Source organism: Diadema antillarum, unplaced genomic scaffold, assembly GCF_040938485.1.
Source record: "Diadema antillarum isolate AM-2024a unplaced genomic scaffold, OU_Dant_1.0 seq00002277_RagTag, whole genome shotgun sequence".
NCBI lineage: Eukaryota > Metazoa > Echinodermata > Echinoidea > Diadematoida > Diadematidae > Diadema > Diadema antillarum.
The window spans coordinates 27,510-48,045 of NW_027272902.1; the positions used below are offsets into that span (position 1 = coordinate 27,510).

Sequence of the window (20,536 nt, forward strand, 5' to 3'; positions counted from 1 at the left end):
TTTCTGGGCATGGCTGGTTTCTACAGGAAATTTGTACCAAATTTCAGCACTGTAGTCACCCCCCTAACAAACCTGCTGAAGGGCAAGGCAAAGTACACCTGGACTGATGAGTGTCAAAGAGCCTTCGAGAAACTAAAGGCAGTCCTTGCTAATGAGCCTGTTTTGGCAGCTCCTGACTTCGCAAAGCCATTCAAGGTGGCAATAGATGCTAGCGATGTAGGAGTGGGAGCGGTTTTGCTCCAAGAAGATGAAGAAGGCACTGAACGACCAGTTAGCTACTTCTCCAAAAAATTGAACGCATACCAGAAGAAGTACTCCACAATTGAGAAGGAGGCTCTGAGTCTCATCCTTGCCCTCCAGCAATACGAAGTGTACTTGACAAATAGCAAAGGGGAGATCACGGTCTATACTGACCACAACCCCTTGGTCTTTTTAGACCGGTTCAAAATGAAGAACAACAGGTTGTTCAGATGGAGCATGATGACGCAGCCATATGCACTCAAAATCAAACATGTGGCAGGCAAAAACAATGTAATTGCAGACGCTCTGTCAAGAGTGTAACATGAAGAGAGTATCAAAGGTGAAAAGTTTTCACCGCATATCATTTCCAGTGTATGTGTTTAGCATATTCATTAATGTGTGCAAAACAGTTTGATATGATTGTATAAGCTCTGAGAATCCAAGCAATATCATTGTAAATGGTATCCATGAAAAGAGAACATGGAATTAATACAGCTATCCAAAAGGCATGTGATAGTATGTGATTATTGTTGCTTGACTTGGATTTTACCTCACATTCATTGTAAATAATAATGAGAAATTGTGAAGGTAAAAGAAACCCTTGCTACGGCAAGGCTTTCTTTTTCCCATGGGGGATGGTGTCACAAATGTACACACTAGTAGTTATGTACATATGTATGATGTACTGTATGCATGGCTGTTTTAATGTGTATGTACACAGGTTGACCAGATTAATGGAGAACATTCTATGTGGTATAGATATAGTACATACAGGCTGACCAGATAAGTGGAGAATTTTCTAGGTGGTATACAATGTAGCTATACAGTACATGCATGTAACAGGAAATACATTATAGCTCACTCAATCTAGAATGATTTCACCCATTCCAGAAAGTTCTGGGAAGTGCTAACATATTTGGCTGAGTGAGGCACTGTCCCTGTAGCCCAATGTGATTGGTAGTTATTCTTGGCAGTGATGTTTTGTACATAGTTAGGCAGTGAGTCATCCAGGTTTCCCGGAACTCGGACTGGCTAGTAGGTTGGAGAGAGTTATAGAATGTGCTAGAAGGGGTGAATAGATAGTATATAAGCTAGAGAAATTCTGCAGTAGGCAGAGTACCCAACACCTCTGCTCTGAGAGTTACGTCACTTCTGGCTCTGAAGCGACTTGTTATAGTCAATCCTGTGTTACCTGCTGACCTGTTATGTTTGTGGAGATACTTGGCCTGGGAGACATTTTGCCTGCAGAGAATTAATGTGCCTTCATTGGACTCCATATTTTAATGTCAATGGACATTGCTACGGCAAAGCTGTGACGGGCTTGATTCCTAGCTGGACAATATAAAGTGAATCATCATTCAACGCATCGACTGGACGCGGTGGTTGGATTCTGCACATTTCGCTGTGAACATTACACTGTGGATCTATTGTGGACATATACCCTGGATTTATAACGCGGACTGTTGTAACCTGTGCCTCTGGATTTACGTCGAAGGAATCATTCATCGGTGCATCGCGGATCATTCATTTATGCATCAAGCATCATATTTGGACACTACCAGGGAACTGTAGGGATTTCGTGATTTAGTGAGTAAGTGATTCCATTACTGACTTATATTTGTTTCCAGTGATCATTATTGTACTGATGTGAAAACCGATTACGAGTCTGTACCTACAATATCACTGTTAATAAACCGCCTGAACATCAATTGATTGTTTCTTTTGTGCGATCATTCTCGGAGTGATTTTGGTCGTAACAAAGAGAATACAATTCAAAGAGGAATTCAAAGTTTTTTCGACAAATATCAATTTTGAAGTGGCAGAAATATCCAGAAACAAAGTGGTCCTAATGCAAAGTGGATCCCACCTTTGATTAGGATCACTTTGCTTTACTTCATCTATTTTTTGATAACTCAGTCATTTCAAAACTGATTTTCATCAAATAAACTTTTTGAATTCCTTTCAGATTTTATGTTATATATTTTATATATAAGAGGTTTGTAATTTTCAAGTTAAAACCTGAATTCCCATGTCAACTGAAGCTATAAACCATCCCTTTAAGCTAGTCTCAGTTGGACATCTGGCTTAGAAGTCTTTCAGTAGCTTTAATGTTCACTAGTACATCTACCATGCAGTGACTATGCAATATGCTCAAATATTGCTGTGAAGTTTGAAGACTGTTCATAGTTACTCACCACATGCTTAAATTGTGGCTTTCCATGCACACTTTATATGGTACAATACAATTTGAATGAAATTATTGAAATGAAATCGAATGAAATGTATGATTTCAGTGAGAATATTTTCTTCCCCTGTTCTATAGCGACATCTGCCAGATCCAGGCCTAGTGCTATTCCATCTGCACAGAATGGAGACCATCATGTTGCCCCAGCAGGGCCTCTGGCTAATGTCCAGAAGCAGTCCGTCCCTGCCTGTGAGTAGTCTCCACTAGCCCATTACCTGTAACAATGTCTCTATTAGGGAGGTAGTCATGAATGTACTATCTAAAATAAAGCACTATAGTCAAGTCTCGAAGCCATGGACTTTATTGTGTTGTCTGCTTCCAGCACCTGCACATGGGAGACTGTTACATTAGCACGATGATGTAACCAGACATTTATCTTGTGTGGTGTTGACAGGCAAGGTTGTCACTTGAATTATTAGGGCAAGGCAGTTTTTGGAGATAAAGGAAGGGGTCAGATTTTACAACTGGTAATGGAATTGTTGTATAGAAAGGAAAAAGAATACTTGGATAGTTGAAAACCATGATGATACCATGTATATTTGGCATATTACACATTTTTATTAAATGTCACAAATAGTGTCATTTGGAGAGCATACCAAAATCCATGTCATTTGTAGTAGGCACTCTTGATGTGTATGCAATGTCAACTTGCATGGTATGATATTCCTCAACCAGTGTATTAACTAATGTGTGGTCATTGACTGATAGTGCCTGTTGCTACTTTGAGAGTAGTGATGATTATCCATCAGTCATAATGTCACTCTTTAATAAAAGCTGGACTGACATGTGAAGCATTGATTCTCAATAGTCAGAATTTCAATTTGTGTGTCCTCAATATTTTGCCATGTTTATTTTTCAAATGTGAAGTGTACCTAGATCAGTATGATAAGTGTCATGATTTTAATGTGCAGCCCGACGGAGATCTAATGTGGTGAAAGAAGTGGACAAGATCAAACAGAAGCGGGAGGAGAGACGTGCCAAGCAGGCCATTCAACTTGAACAGAGGGCAAAGGTGACCATTAGACCATGCTATATGGTATTAAACTGTTGATTATGGTCCAGTAGGGGGCTAGGCAACATCAATGGCATGTTAACATCTATCCCTTCCATTTGTTTGTTTTTTGTTGTTATTGTTGTTGTTTTTTTGTCCAAATTGATTGTAGATATCATCTGTGAAAACTGTGACCACTATGATTAATGAAATTGTGATAAGTAATGATGTCAAAATCTGATGCTGATTGTCTGAATTGTGCAAAATTTACTGTTTCCTTTACAGTGAGTAGAGTTTGACATTGCAAGGAGTTGCTAGGTTCTATTAGGTTAATTAAAGCATGATACTGACATGTGTAGATGCAGAAGAATAGATCAAGAGTATAATCTGAGTCAATGTGGCTGCACAATCCTTTTTCATCGGAGCTTGTGACATGTTGAAATGAAAGAGGCGTAGTCCTGAGATTTTGATTTATCGATCTCACACTGTTTGTCCTTGTTCTTTCCATGTACTACAGGATGATGATGGAACCCACCCACATTATGAGTTTCTTCGAATGATTCAAGATTTTCAAGAAGAGTTAGATTTCAATCCCATATCAACAAGTGACAAGGTACGATAGATTCCAATCAGTAGTCTGGATAATCAGTATAGTGTAGAATAAGATCTTCCATGAAATGTGTGCCTATGATGCTGGTGGCTGTAGTGTACCTTGCCACCCATATAAGTTTGTTTCCATTTGTGAATTTTCCTCCTAATAAGAAAGGCAAACCCACTGAGATGTATACTTTGTCAAAGTCTCCACAATACACCATTGTGACTCAATAGTGATGGAGAAGATTGTTTTAATTCTTTTTCTTGAATGATTTTGTCAGGACACCTGTGCCATTTATTGAACATTGTATGCTCAAGAGATAAGTTTTACCTGTGATTGTTTCTGTAGCAAGTTTGTACTTTAAGCTGGCACAGTGTACAGTGGACTCCTGTTATAACAAAGTCCTTGGGACCGGCAGCTTTCTTTCGTTATATCAAAATTTTATTATCACCGAACAAATAAACAATAAAAAACATAGAGTCAATAATTTTGCAGCCTGAATTTTTACTGAAGTTGTAACCGGAATTTCCTTATCATTACCGCGTTCATTATAACAGGAGTGCACTGTATCATGAAATTGATTTGCCCTGTTCGTATAGCATCTTAAATGTAACATGTGACATTGTATGAGACCCTAAATATAAAACAACATGGATTACATGCTTGATTACTGAATGGTGAAGGGTTCATTTCATTTCTTGTAATAAAATGGCTTGGGTATCAAGATTTAATCTTCCACTTAATGGGGGAATCATGTGCCATCTAGGTGGATGAGTTAGCCACATGTGTTTTGTTGTTGTTGTTATGTTTCTTTTAGGACAGATCATTTGAAAGATCATGAATTTTCCCATTAATCAACATGAAAGGGACTCTGCAATTTAGACTTGTCAGAGCATTACATGTTCACTTTACTGTGAAGTTTTCTCAAATTTCTTATAAGATTGGGGAGAGAAATAAGTTCGCCTCTTTTCACTGTAGAATTTTAAAAGCAAGATATTTACGTATGCTTTGCAGGACTTGTATGTCAAAATGCATGAATTTCATCTTGTGAAAAGAGATGAAAATGTGATTCAGCTGACAGTGGCATTAGAAAAGGTTTGGTATGTCCACCTTGATATAGTGCTGTTTGCCTGCACATCTCCCATGGTACATGTCAAGTGTAGTTGCTCAAAAATTTTCCTTCCGAAATTCATGCTGTTTATTAAACATACCAGTTACTGCGCAAGCTGTTATTTTCACATACAGACATATTTGCGAATGAGGAGGTCACAGACATTTTCATGAATTGACACCGAAGCTATTGTAAATGTGCGTGGCAACATTTTTGCTTGTTGTTAAATTTGTGGTACTGTGATTTGCAAATTCACGAAAATTAAGCCCTTGCAAAAAATAGCAGCTTGGAAATACAGTAACTTTTTGTGTTATTGTATATCATCCTGTAGGTTGAAGACCATCAAATATGTGTGTGTGTTCGGAAGAGACCTCTGAACAAGAAAGGTGAGACAGCAGTTAATTTGAATTTGATGACAGCTTTGATGAATTCTTCGGCTAGATGTGGAAAGTTTTGGTGTGTGTGCAAGAGATCGGGGAAAAAAGTAAAACAGAACAATGAAGAGCATGATTCTATAACTGCACTTGTAAATTCTGTACAAGCCACGATATTCCTCTGTTAACATTTTCCTTGTTTCTTATTTTAGTCAGGGATTCTGGATATATTGTCTTTCTTTTTTTCCTTTCACAATAACATATCAATAGTGGCAGTATGATTATAATGACAAGTTACCACTTTCGTGTAGGGCATCAGATTCAGTAGAACGCCCTTTATACTTTTAGAATGAAAATTGTGTTCGGATCATATGGCATAGTTTTGCAGGTATTTACTGTTTGTGTGTTTGTTTTTCTCAGTTTCCATGCCCCCCCCTTTTTTTTTTTGAAGTGCACCGTCATTTTGACTCCTACCTCTGGTAGAATTTTAATTACCTCCGCCAAGGGGGGAGGTTATGTTTTCATTACTGTTTGTTTGTTTGTTAGTTTGTTTGTTTGTCCCTGTGCAAAATAACTGGAAAAGTAGTTAATGGATTTGGATGAAACTTACAGGAAAGGTTGAGAATGACAAGAGTAACAAATGATTAAATTTTGGTAGTGATCCGAGTATTTTGGGGGAATTTATGAAGGATTTTTAATATTTTGACAGGTAGGGTCAATAAACTTGGGAGTTCAAGCTGCACATTTTTGAGGTCTTCAAACGCGCACTAAAGTGCGTGCCCCACTTTCTGCTAGGGCGAGGCGCGCCGCGCAGCTGAGGGTTTATGAAGTAACAAAGGCTTCTATATTGGAAAATCGGGCGATTTTTCAGCACGTATACCCATGGGTGGAAATCGCTGATCTCTATGGAAGAGCCCAAAGAGCTTTTCCCCAGGGGTGGAGAGGAGAAAAATCTCCTCGGTGGAAAGTAGCTGCTTGGCGGAGGTCTGCGCTCTCAGAGTGCTTTTCTAGTTTCTTCTGTTATTTGGCTGTTTTCCAAGGTCTCCCCATTTCTTTTCTTTTGTCCTTATCTCTCTGAACACTAATCCTTCTTGTGTTTGCAGAAATGAACAAAAAGGATCTTGATGTCCTCACCATACCAAGCAAAGACAAGGTTCTGGTCCATGAACCCAAGCTGAAGGTGGACCTTACCAAGTATTTGGAGAACCAGCTGTTTAGGTTTGACTACGCATTCAATGAGAATGCTACCAATGAGATAGTCTACAAGTAAGTAAACAAACAGAATCATGATCAAGAAGACATTCTAGTCTTTCAGTTAGAACGAGGATTTGAGTAATTAGGTCCGATAACATTCATATATGATAATTCATACATCATTCTTTCTACGCGTAAACAAACATTTAAACAAAAATTTATGCCATCACATAGGAGCGATATTATAATCTCACATCCCCATATCTATGCCAGGATATTATAAAATGTGTGTGGTCTTAAAAGTTTCTATGGCTTCTTTTTGAATTTGCTGAATCACTTGCTTGAGAATAAATAGGAACGTGCAATGCTAGTTATTAACCACCCAATGCAAAATCTGATGAGGTAATCCCCATAAAGATTTCTTGTTTCGTGAGATCACCAATTATAGAACCATTAAAGAAGAAATTGAAAAAAAAAGATAAAAAAGATGAATATCCTTCATTTTGCATAATGAAGATGGGGGGGGGGGGCAATGATGATACAGTGTACAGGGGAAATGGTACTTGATGAAGGACCAGAAATTATAATCTCATTAGTCTGCCATATGCACACCAAATGTTATGTACAATTGTCACTGCTCTCCTTGTAATGACATGAGGTTGCTCATACAAGATTTGTTCATTTCTTCTCATTGTGTTCCTAAATCAATTCTCACAGATTTACAGCAAAGCCTTTAGTGGAGACTATCTTCAACCGGGGAATGGCCACGTGCTTTGCATATGGGCAGACAGGAAGTGGCAAGACTCATGTGAGTCAACAAATCACCTGTTTTATTTTGTTTAGACTTTGCTTTGTTTTTGTACCTCGACAAACGTAGTTTGAAGGGGGTATTATGTAGGAATCAGCATATTGTTGGTCAGGCGGGCCTGCAGTCTAATGCAAGTTTTGTGGATCAAACTACTCCAGTTTTTCAAACCGCTCAAAAAATATTTGTACACCATCTTGAACTCAATGTAAAGTTGTGCAACACACATTTTACAACAGGAGTGGAAAGAATGTTGCTATGGTAGCATCACATCATGTCCCAAATTTAGGTGAAAGGCTTCCAGATCAGGTTATATTTCTACCTTTTCTGCAATTTGCAAGAAAATTGGCACACTTGAGAAGCTTGATGCTAAGGTTTGCAGGACAATCTTTAAAAAGTAGTCAAATGTAAGTGCCATGGTGGAAGTGCAATAGGGACCCCAAATCATGAAAAAGCCTTCAGATTGAAATTCTTCCCCAGTTTTTCTACAATTCAGAAAAAAAAAAAATAGCACACATAGTGACAGTCATATGAAGATGTGTGAGACAAATCTTCAAGAGTTGCATAAATATGTTGCCATGGAAATAGTGCATTGTTGCTTCAAAGTCAGGAAAAAGTCTTCTCCAGTTATTTACCATTCAATTTAAATTAAGTATAGTTGTTGATTTTGATGCAAATATGTGCCCGACAAAAATAATAAGAGTAGAGTAAAGTGTGTTGCCGAGGTAACAGTGCATTGTGACCCCAAATCAGAAAAGGCAGATTGAACATTTTGTTATGTTTGTAAGCGATTCAGAGCAAACTCAAGCCCAAAACCCCTCAAATTAAGGAATCCTTGAAAATCTCTAGAACCAAAAGTGATAAGCTAATTTAGTGCTACGAGTGAAGCTCATGTAGATTGGCAGCTGTATGTAGTTTGTTCATTGGAGATTCTTGGATGAACCATGGGGGGGGGGGGGGGGGGGGACCCAACTTGGGACCCGTATTTCACATTTTCATTTTCATCTTGAAAATGCATCCATGGTCAGATTTTCACCAAACTTGGCAGGTGCTATTGCGAGGGTGAAATAGTATGTGCCTGTAGAAATAGGCACCATTTTCCACTTGAGGTCCCCAAGGGCACAATGTGCTGGGGATGAGGGAGGTAAAGCCCTTTCACAAAACACTTTGTAGGAAAACATGCAAATTATGCCTAGTTTAGGGGAAGGTGCATTCCACTTTATTTTATTCATCATAGAGTGGACTCCTGTTGTGATGAAGTCCTCGGGACCGGCAGTTTTTGTCGAGCCCACCGGAGGTGAGGGGAGACTAAGGGATCGCGGCTTGCGGCGTCTGTCCGTCCATCCGTCTGTAATGCTACAAAAACTTAAATTACTCTCTACTGAGGACTTCAATTTCAGTCAAACTTGGGGTGCGTTTATAAGATTTTTCTTTTGGACAATGCCTTGCGCGCACCCTGTTTGACCTTTTGCCGAGGAAAAACTGCGCAGAGTGAGTTGCGCAATGGCACAGTCTGAGGGAGAGCCCCAACACGCTCGGAGAAAAAAATCTTATAAACGCTCTCCTGACAAAAGTGTGATTTGAAACAGTGTTTCAAAACAGTGATTCAAAACAGTGATTCTAGGCACGCAAAATCTTATAAACGCACCCTTGGAGGGAAGAGTGGTTATACAAAGTTACACATTTTGCTAAACATAAAAGTCACCTCGAGGTCAAAGGTCACAGGCAGGGGTCAATGAACTTTAGGGCCCAATGTTAAGTTTTTACGGCGCGTTTCGATTATGGCTCATAACTTTCAATGTATATGTCAGTTTGTGACCAAACTTGGATGGTAGATGTCCCTTGGGGAGTTGAAGGTCACCACAAGGTCGAAGGTCGCAGACAGGGGTCAACAAACTTAAAGGGCCCAATGTTAAGTTTTTACTGTGCATTTTGATTATGGCTCATAACTTTTGAACCCTATATCTGTTTGTGACCAAACTCGGATGGTAGATGACCCTTGGGGAGTTGAAGGTCATCACATGGTCAAAGGTCACAGACAGGGGTCAACGAACTTTTAGGGCCCAGTGTTAAGTTTTTACGGCACGTTTCGATTATGGCTCAAAACATTTGATCCATATGTCTGTTTGTGACCAAACTTGGCTGGTAAATGTCCCTTGGGGAGTTGAAGGTCACCACAAGGTCAAAGGTCATAGGCAGAGTCAATGAACTTCTGGGAAGTAGAAAAACATTAATTTCTTCTACGCGAATGGGCGAGACATATTTTGGCACTTGCCTTGTCTCATTATAGTTGAAATTTCGTTATAACCCAACAAATAAACAGTAAAAAACAAAGAGCTGATAATGTTGCAGCCTGAATTTTTACTTTGTTGTAACTGTAATTTTGCTAAAACTGTGTTCGTTATAATGGGAGTGCAGTGTATTAGTACTTTAGCAATGATTGACATATGATATATATTGCAAGTACATGCCACATCACATGCCTGGTACCTTTTTTTGACCTCTGCAGCATTGCTGATAATGCTCTCTCCATATCTGTTGGATTGCTTGTTTCTTCATTAAAAGGAATAAGAATAAGATGGAATGTACATGGAATAAAGATAGAGAAAAGAGAATATTGCCTCACAGCTCTTTCTTTTCACCATTAAATTCTTCTGACCAAGGAGACAAAATCTTAACAATGCATGGAATCATTAAGAAGAGTATGGGCCCCTAACATATGGTGATCATCTAAAAATTTGCTCATGTTGTGCAGACCATGGGAGGAAACTTTCAGGGTAAGAACCAGGATGTTACCAAAGGTATCTATGCCCTGGCTGCAGCTGATGTCTTCAGGTCCCTCAATAGACCAGAGCACAAGTCCAAAGAGCTTGCAGTTCACTGCAGTTTCTTTGAAATCTACAGTGGCAAGGTAAGTACAAGTTTGCACTTCACTTCTTTTGACTCTAGGAGTAACACATTCATACTAGGTGTTTCAAAAAACATTTCCCACTTTTGATCATTAATAATTCTAAAACTGTTCATTCGATAAAACTGTCATTGATATGAGTAATAGCTGAATAGTGTACAATTTTGTTGGAGGTAATTTGAATGTGAAAGCATAAATCAGTTTCATTAAATCTAAGATTGATTTTGAAGTAAGGTTTCAGATTTTGGTCAAATTTTAACCCTCTGTACAAAAATGAACTTTACACAGAAACCGATGATGTGTATGTGAGTGTGTGCTGACAATGGCCCTGAACAATGGACATGCCTGAACCACCTGTTGACTAGGCGTCAGTCTCGCGCTCCCTGGCACATGAATGCTTAATCAATAATTCATGTTGATTGCCCTGGGCACTGCTAGTCTGAATTCATGCACGGTAAAGGGTAAAATGCATGCACATGGAAAAAGTAAGCACATGTTTCCATGTGCTTGCAAACACCACATTTCATTCCAGCTGGCAATCATTTTGCTTCACATACATGTATCACTAAATTTGGGATATAATTAAGCATAAATGATCTAAAGTTCCTCATTTTTATACAACTGTCTACTAATTGAATAGTCTGACAAATTTTCGCCTTTTCGATAAAAAGAGATCATTTTTGGTAAAGAGTTCAGCAGCATTTATCATTGGGACGATTTGTTTCACAGTAGATTTTTTTAAGGCTCCATATACACAAGTGTATACTCTAATTGATTTTCTTTGCTTCTTTTCACCTTGTTTACGATAGAACAGAAGGTATTCATTGTAATTTCGTTTTTCAGAAGTAGGGAGAGCACTGTCGCGACTCAAAGACAGTATCGGCAGGTGTTTGACTTTACTCAGATACTGCCAGAGGCTGAATAAACACTAGTTGTGACAGTGGAATTTCTCATGAATGAATAATGAAGCATTCAAACCCTGGCCATTGTTCAGGACCATTGTCAGGGTGTTAACCACACACTCCCATACACACCCATTGACCCCTGTGCAAAGTGAAATTTTGTACAGAGGGTTGAAAATTGAGCAAAATCTGGAACCTAACTGTGAAATTAATCATGGATTTCATGAAACTGATATATGCTTTCATATTTAAACCACCTTCAATCAAATTGTACAGTATTCAGCTATCACTCATATCAATGACAGTGTTATTTGATATATAGTTTATGAATTATTAAGAATCAAAAGTGGGAAATGTTTTTTGAAACACCTAGTACAGTAGACCTCGCCTAAGTCGACATCGCATAAGTCGACAACTCGCTTAAGTCGACACAATAAAAAAGTCCCGATTTTTGCCTTTGTTATTCCTTGAAAATTTCCTCGTCTTAGTCGACATTTATAAGTCGACAACTCGCGTAAGTCGACCTGATTTTTCAGTGCCAACTGAGCTGAAATACGTGTTAATTCCCTCGTCTAAGTCGACATAATTTTTCGCTCAAAATCTTATCGCCATTCTCTGAAAAAGAATTGTTTTCCCGCTCCGATTCGCTGCGTTTCTACTCGGTAATTCGCTAGTGTACGGCGCGGTAGCGTTCGCTCCATGCGTCCATTGTCTTGTATGCCAGAATATAGAAAGGACTGTACACTCATTTACACTGGAGCATTAACCGTCATGTAGTACCCAAGACAGTTCACTTTACCCCTTTTCTCCCTCTCGTTTTTCTCAAAACGCACAAATTTTGTACACTTATACGTCCCAGTAGGTATTCATTATCCGAACATGAAATAGGTGTTTTTGTAAATTCGAATATTCTATATAACGTTGATTATTCCGAAGCGGTATTAAAACCAGGGCCCTTTCTAAAAAGATTTATTACAATGCAACTAATAATGCAACTCAAAAAATAAAATGCAGGTGTATCAAATCACATGCAACTTTTGCATTTAAACGCAAGTGCGTTGCTGAAACTTAGACAATTTTGCGTTTGTATGAAACTAGAAAATAATTGTTACGAACCTGAAACTCAATTGCGTTTAAACGCAACTCTAAAAATCAAATGCAAGTCCATCAAATCACACGCAACGATGTATTTAAACGCAAGAGTGTTGCAGAGAAGACTTGCGGTTTTTGTACGAAACTAGAAACTGCGTTTAAATAAATCTCTATACATCTACGGAAGTGCGTTATTGTTGAAAAGACTTGCATTACTTTTTTCATTTCGTAAGCAAAATTAAAAATTAAACGCAACTCTGAAAATCAAATGCAAGTCCATCAAATCACATGGCACGCTGAAAAGACTTGCGTTTGATAATCACACAAAACTAGAAAATTGTAAGAAACTTAAACTCAATTGCGTTTAAACGTAACACTAAAAATCAAATGCAAGTCCATCAAATCGCACGGAACGCTGAAAGACTTGCGTTTGATAATCATACGAAACTAGAATTGTAGGGAACTTTTTTTTAAAACTCAACTGCGTTTAAACGCAACTCTAAAAATCAAATGCAAGTCCATCATATCACACGTAACGCTGTATTTAAACGCAAGTGCGTTGCAGAGAAGACTTGCGGTTTTTGTACGAAACTACTACAGAAACTGTGTTTAAACGCATCTCTAAACATCTACGGAAGTATGTTATTGTTTAAAAGACTTGCATTATTTTTTATTTCGTAAACAAAATTACAAATTAAATGCAACTCTAAAAATCAAATGGAAATCCATCAAATCACACGGAACGCTGAAAGACTTGCGTTTGATAATCACACGATACTAGAAAATTGTAGGGAACTTTTTTTAACTCAATTGCATTTAAACGCAACTCTAAATATCAAATACAAGTCCATCAAATCACACGGAACGCTGAAAAGACTTGCGTTTGATAACACAAAACTAGAAAATTGTATGAAATTTAAACTCAATTGCGTTTAAACGCAACTCTAAAAATCAAATGCAAGTCCGTCAAATCACAAGCAACGCTATTTCTAAAACGCAAGAGCGTTGCAGAAAAGACTTGCGGTTCTTGTCCGAAACTAGAAACTGCGTTTAAACGCATAAAAATGTACGGAAGTGCGTTATTGTAGAAAAGGCTCGCATTATTTTTTATTTCGTAACGGAACTTTCGCCGTGACCGAACTTAGTCTGCACTTGCAGGTGAAAGACATCGCAACATTGACACGTTTCAAACTACCGAAACGCATGCTGCTTCACAAAATGTCAATGAAAAAAATGATAACGAATTATTGTTAAAGTTCGCTATGCCGAAGTTTTAAATCTCAGTCCAAAGTTAAATTAGTCCGACAATGGTAAGAGGTTTGTTTTTACGAAGGTTATAGTACATGTACTAGTCCGAAAGATGTCGTTTTCGGATGAACAAACTTTTCTTCTTCTTTTTATTTCAGACAGGCCCGTGCCGTACAGAGCGGTAATGTTGTGAATCGGAGCGCCAGAACAATTCATTTTCAGAGTATGGCAATACAAATTTAAGCAGAACAAATATGGCGACTTAGGGAAGGAAAATCACACATATTTCAACTCAGGCGGCACTGAAAAATAATCTCGACAGAATCATGCGAAATCACACACATATCTTCCCAGCAACGCACTTGAATTTAAATCGCAAAGTTTAATGCAATTTTGGGGAATTTGCCTTTGATATTTCAAATCAAGTTTAAAACGTTAAGTGTCTAGAAACGGGCCTAGGTTTCCGATCCCGCTCTCTCAAAATCCCTCTAGAGATTTGGGAATTGTGCGTTGTCGTTACTAACCCGCGCAAGATTTATGCATGAACTAAAACATTATTGTTGCTCATGTCAGTAGGCATGTTTTGGCGGCAAAAGGAGTAAGATATGGGTAGCGATCCGCATCGTGATCCAAATCTTACTCTGTACAGGGAAAATTAATTTTCATTTATAAGTCGACAAAATGTCGACTTAGGCGTAAGTCGACATTCGCGTAAGTCGACGTGTTTTGCTCAGTCCCGATTATGTCGACTTACGCGAGGTTGACTGTACTTGCAAGTTCTCCAAATTCTCAAATGTCTTTGCAATATCTGGATTAATGTAGTATGAGAGACCTAAAGCCTAGACAGAGGCATATGATGCAAGTACATTTTATATTAGCTGATTTCCTTTCATCATATCTGCTTTGCTAGTGGTTTAAGTGTATGCAAATAAATTGACAGTATTACTTACAGTTTTATATAAAACAAGAATATCATGTGCCACGAAGGCAAGCATGTGCATCAAGCAATTGAAACAGAGTGGCTGTGACAAATAGATATCATTGAAACCCTTAAACCCATTGTGACTCTGAAGAGAATACAATTCCACCTTACATCAAACTTCAACTGATCATGAGGTATGAGAGTGAGAGTTTACTGGTGAGTCTAGTAATTTGACTTTTGTACTGTTGGTATTATTTTATTGCTATTCAGTGACTTCTGGTATTTGACTGATATAATGGGGGAAAGTAAATTTAAGATCAAGAAGATCTACAAACATCACCTTTACCTTTTTGTGGCTGTGACTCAGTTATGACTTTGCGTCAGTCCATTTCTCACAAACAGTCAAAAAGACCAGTCCTGAAACATGTGACAACTGCTAAATATTTCTGTGTTCTGTCTTCTTGTGTGTACAGGTCTTTGACCTGCTGAATGGCAAAGCAAAGTTGCGGGTCCTGGAAGATGGGAAACAGCAAGTCCAGGTGGTTGGGCTCCAGGAAAGGGCAGTGAAGAATACTGATGATGTTCTAAAGCTCATTGCCAGTGGGAACAATGTACGGACTTCAGGACAGACCTCGGCCAATCAGCATTCTTCAAGATCTCACGCCGTCTTCCAAATCATCCTGAGAAAGAAGACCTCAGGCAGACTTCATGGAAAATTCTCCCTCATTGACCTTGCTGGTAATAATAATAATAATAATAATAATAACAATTATAATAACAATAATATTGATAATGATAATAATAATAATAATTATAATAATAATAATAATAATAATAATAATAACAATTATGATAACAATTATAATAATAATAATGATAATAATAATAATAATAATAATAATAATAATAATGATAATGATAATGAAAAAATAATAATAATATGAAGTATTTATGTAGTCCTTAATACAAATTAAGACAAACACACTCCAAGCTGTCTACTCAAGCAATTCTGTGCAATGTCATATGTTATTCTATGAAGTGACTGGGCCTGTATACCTCATCCAAAGTTGGGGGGGGGGGGGGGGGGAATGGGACAAGAATGAAGACATCAAAAGTAGGAAATTAGTACAACTTATGCCAATATGATCTCAGAACTTTTAGGACGTCTTGAACCATTCAGATGACAATGTAACTATCTGACAACTTGATCAGTTTTCATTATTACTGGAGGCTTTTTATTTTTTTTACTCTCTCTTCACAAAGGCAATGAAAGGGGTAAGGACACGCAGAGCTCCAATCGCCAGACACGTATGGAAGGAGCAGAGATAAACAAATCCCTCCTGGCTCTCAAGGAATGTATCCGATCTCTAGGCCGTGATGCAGCACATGTCCCCTTCAGGGCCAGCAAGCTCACACAGGTCCTGAGGGACTCCTTCATCGGCAACAATTCCCGTACCTGCATGGTCAGTCCACAGTGAAATTCTTGCTACTGTATTGTGCTTGAATTTTTCCATGTTCATAAATCATTATGTCAGTCTGTAAAGTTTCATGTGGCAATTGGGCATTACATTATGCATACTATCTACAGACTTTACTAGACACTGTGTTATATAATGCTTTATCAATAATTTAAATGTAAATGCACTTGCAGACTTAATGAGATCTTATGCTAAAAAACGTTTTTCTTTCAGTTCCCCACTTCCAAAGTATGAGACGAAGTGTAAAGACAGCAGATATTGGCATTTCTGAGAAAAGCATTTGAAAATAGAGAAATGATTATGATAGAGATTTCAACTGTGAAAATGGTGATATGATGATGGTGATGATGCATTCCATTAATGATGAATTTATGTATAGTGGCATTTTGTAAATTTAATGGTATGAGGCCATGATAGTTAATGCTGGATATGGTGGCAGCATCACATTCACTAGATCAGTAAGAACCATAGTTGCCATATCTCCCAAGCATCACTCATCCCTTTTGATTTTTGCATCCTCCAGATTGCCATGGTGTCACCAGGCATGAGTTCATGTGAACACACTCTCAACACTTTGAGATATGCAGACAGGTATGCTATATGTCTTTTGTTTGTTTGTTTGTGTTTGTTTGTTTGTTGTTTTTGCTTGTTTGTTTGTTTTGCTTTGTTGTTTGTTTTGTCTTTGCAGAATTTATATTAACTTTCCTTTATATGTGCATGTTAAACTGTTACTGAATTTGTATAGTAAGGCAGGAAAGAGAGGAGTATTCATTTCTTTGTGTGGAATGGGCTCTTCACTAGCATGCAACTCTAGATTCCATTCAGTGTAGATTTCTTCATCTAGGAATTGAACTAGCTTTAAAGGTCAGTCAAGAAAGAAGTTTCCAAAGCAAATGTCTTGCCACATTCACTTTAAATGCCTGGATTCCGTCATGTGTTTTCCATTTTGCAATTTATTGAAATATTGTCTGCATTGTCTAGATATTGCAACTTTTATTCAAGCTTATCTGCTTGTAAATAATATCTGTTCAGGGAGCTATTGGATTATATTTTGTTTTGGCATAGTATTAAAGCGTGCTTGGTGAAACTGCAGAGTTCATGGCTCTACATTTATATGTATTGATGCATAAAGAATTAGACATGAACGCCTGCCCAGATATATTTAAACATAATATTCTCCTTGCTCTTGTGAATAATCTCATTTACATCTCAGAGTGAAGGAGCTTGGGCCAGGAGGAGGAGCAGATGACCACAGGGCGCCACCCACACCAGCCAAAAATGGAGGCAGTCCAGAGAGAAGTTTGTCGCCTAGCAACAGTGATCTAGCTATGCTTTGCACCCAAAATGTAAGTCAAGCCATAAACCAAACAGGTACATCAAATCAATTATAGATAAACCTGCAATATTTTTATGTAAATCCTGACAAAAAAAAGAGGTTTTTTATCTGTAGTGCAGATAAAAAGTTCTGAGTGAACTGAAATAATTTCTCGTCATTGTGTACCTGTAGCTACACAGACCAACAAGAGCCATCTTTTTTCGTGCCAGAATGTACTACAACAAGAGTAGCATACAATGGATGTACACAGTACTAAAGAAATTTGAGAAACTTCATTTAGATAGTATGTTAAGCCTGATATATGGAGAGGAATGGACCTGATAAGGACTATGATGAAAAATATCAAGATGTGTCGTAGAAATTCCGATGATAGAATTAGGTGTTGGTGAGAAATGTTGCCATTGTATGTTTTGTTCTTCATTCTTTTGTTTTCGTGGCCATTGTCAGGAGGAGGAGGTGTCTGTGGAGATGTTCACATTCCATGAGGTGATGAACCAGCTTCAGGAGATGGAAGAACAAGTGGTGGACAGCCACCGCACATGTCTGGAGGTGGGTGTGACAATATTTGCAATCAATCAATTTAGAGGAATCCCAGAATCAGTTATTATCATCTATATAGGACGTTTTAGCGGCGCATTAAAAATGCGTATTGTAGTCCGCTCAATTTTTACCGTTCAATATCAGAGCATATTGAACGAATCACATAGACCAACGTATTAATTCCCCATAAGCTACCGTTGTTGCTTGCCGTTCAAGATCACATGATATTCAATTTTGTCTCGTTTATGGCGTGAGCGCTTGCTGAATGCGCAAACGCTTGCTACTAGTGCGCTTCATTTTGTTACGTTTTTCACAAGCGCGCAAACATCTTGCTAGTTGTTTGTTTCATACGCAGTTTTAGGGGCTTCCCCTTTTCAGCGCTGGGATGGGACAGTGCTGCCGAGTCAACTTCAAAGATGAGTAGAAGCTGGGTAATTTTGTGCAGTTCATGGTTGCTCTACTTGATTGTATAGATGATAATAATTATACTGGATGGCCTTGATTCATGGATACCAGGGAATATTGCACTAGTTAGAGTCCAATATTGCAAGATATCGTATTGTGAAAGCAATAGCTCATTAAAGATTCTTGTTTACACATTATGAACTATACATGAAATTTTTGCAAAGTCAAGCCTGCAATCATTTTGTGGCATGCAATTTTCACCAAAATCCTCTGGCATTCAATGAATATAGTGTAGAAGAACTTTTGTGTACATTTTAAACTCATGAATCTTGGCTCTCGCAAAATTAGTGTGATTGTAATGCTTGCAAGCACTTCTGGGTTTTACAGTAGGTATCTGTACCAGTACTTAAAAAAGGACTCATTAGCCAATAATACAGTATGGTGATGTGGATAATGGTTTTGAATGCTGTAGTCAACTTTATTAAACTTAATGCTTATTTAACAAATATGTAGAATGATTGGCAAAAGAGAGCGTACAGACAGGAAAAATGATGCTTTTTCTCTTGATTCACCTGCCAGGAATCCAAGCAGTTAATTGCTGAGGAGGAGCAGCTCTTGACAATGACAGATGAAGTTGACTATGATGTTGAAGGTACAGTGTTGAGCAATCTTGTCATTTCTAGTGTTTTCTTGTTGGTGTAGTTCAATTATTAGTTTTCCATTTTCCATTTTTATTATGTACACTTTGACAGTAGTCATAATAATCATGACATGATCATGTTAGCAAGTAGCTTGTAGTTGAACCATAATTTTGCAGTGTTAGCCAAAGCCATCTGTAAGCATATATGCCATAGGTACATGTAGTACACTACAAATGTGATTTGTTGCATGGGTTTTCTTGTTGAAATTGTATCCTCCCAAGTTAGAAAATAACACCAAATGATGACCAACAGTGGTAGAACTGTGTTCCAGATGTAATGTACACACTCAGATATCCAATTTACCTTCAAGAGTTTTTTAGCTGGTTTTCATGTGAACATAGGAGAAAAAAAATCTAATTGAGAGAGCAAAATGATCTCATTTTACATTGGCTTCATTGATGTCAAGTCATCTTGTAATGGAATCAGGGGAGGGGGGAGTTGAGATCAGAAATGACTCCAGCTGTGATCCTGTAATATGAGGATAAAATGATTCCTTCTTGCACACAGAATATGTCTCTGGACTTGAGGCCATCTTGTCTAGGAAGATTGAAATTCTGACAGATCTGAGAGAGCGTGTCTCCAACTTCCGCGGCCAGCTCACCGAGGAGGAAAAAGCAAGCCGCAACATCAAAAAATGATGCATAGCCTGCAGCTGTAGCCTAGGCAACCCTGAGAGGGTTGGCATGTATGTTTTACCATTGTCAGCCTAATGAGAGTCAATGTGGCATGTTTTATCACACAGTAACTGGGCTCTACATCTTCATGTGAGTTTGGTTTGAAGTTCTTTGGTAGGTGCTTTTTGTTGGTGTTTGTTTTTTTTATTTCCACCTGCCAGCTAGCCTCAAAGGACAGAGTAAATTCTGAACACTCTTAATGGGTACTCTGCAAAGCACAATCCTTGTCAGTTAGAATTTTGTAGATTCCAAAATGGATGTGTCTACTGTTTCACTTCCATCACATAGTGAATAACTTATTTAGATCATCTGCTTAAAGCCGTGTGCCAGTACCATATCACACAGGTTTGTCAGTGGAAAAAGTAATTGCAACGTTTTGAACCAGATTCTAAAGCAATTATCACTTTGATACGAGACTTTGACTCTTAAAGTTAAGTCTGGAGATAATGGCACTCTTGAGAAATTATTTGCTAGATCTTTTAGGGATGGGATTCTCAGAAACCATATGACGAGTCCTCTGAAATATACTTATATGCATGGATGTGTAAGAAGCTCTGTGAATTACGCTGTCACACCTTTTATGGTAATTTAGGTACTCTGGACTTGTAAATGAAACAAGTTGCATCTTTTCTTTCTGTCTCTTCTTGCCTATTTAATACTGTAAGTAATATTCACAAGAAGAAATTATATTACATCTTACGCTAGCATGTTTCTGAAAAGGGAACTCCCAGGTTCTGGCCACAAATTTTCTTTATATCTTCAACTGTTCAAGCCA

At 38.1% G+C, this 20,536-nt stretch overlaps 1 protein-coding gene across 1 annotated transcript in view; it reads left to right on the top strand.

Annotated features, from left to right (window-relative positions):
• LOC139714446 (kinesin-like protein KIF2A) overlaps positions 1-20,011 on the top strand; it is a 35,423-nt gene extending 15,412 nt beyond the window's left edge. The window contains exons 4-17 of the mRNA XM_071626152.1: positions 2,564-2,674; positions 3,397-3,497; positions 3,994-4,089; positions 5,514-5,568; positions 6,660-6,822; positions 7,468-7,558; positions 10,311-10,466; positions 15,101-15,365; positions 15,891-16,090; positions 16,629-16,696; positions 17,319-17,451; positions 17,889-17,990; positions 18,966-19,038; positions 19,595-20,011. Coding sequence (XP_071482253.1) covers positions 2,564-2,674; positions 3,397-3,497; positions 3,994-4,089; positions 5,514-5,568; positions 6,660-6,822; positions 7,468-7,558; positions 10,311-10,466; positions 15,101-15,365; positions 15,891-16,090; positions 16,629-16,696; positions 17,319-17,451; positions 17,889-17,990; positions 18,966-19,038; positions 19,595-19,725 — 1,745 coding nt within the window. The 3' untranslated portion in view covers positions 19,726-20,011. The remainder of the gene's footprint in view (positions 1-2,563; positions 2,675-3,396; positions 3,498-3,993; positions 4,090-5,513; positions 5,569-6,659; positions 6,823-7,467; positions 7,559-10,310; positions 10,467-15,100; positions 15,366-15,890; positions 16,091-16,628; positions 16,697-17,318; positions 17,452-17,888; positions 17,991-18,965; positions 19,039-19,594) is intronic.
• The last annotated feature ends 525 nt before the right edge of the window (positions 20,012-20,536 follow it).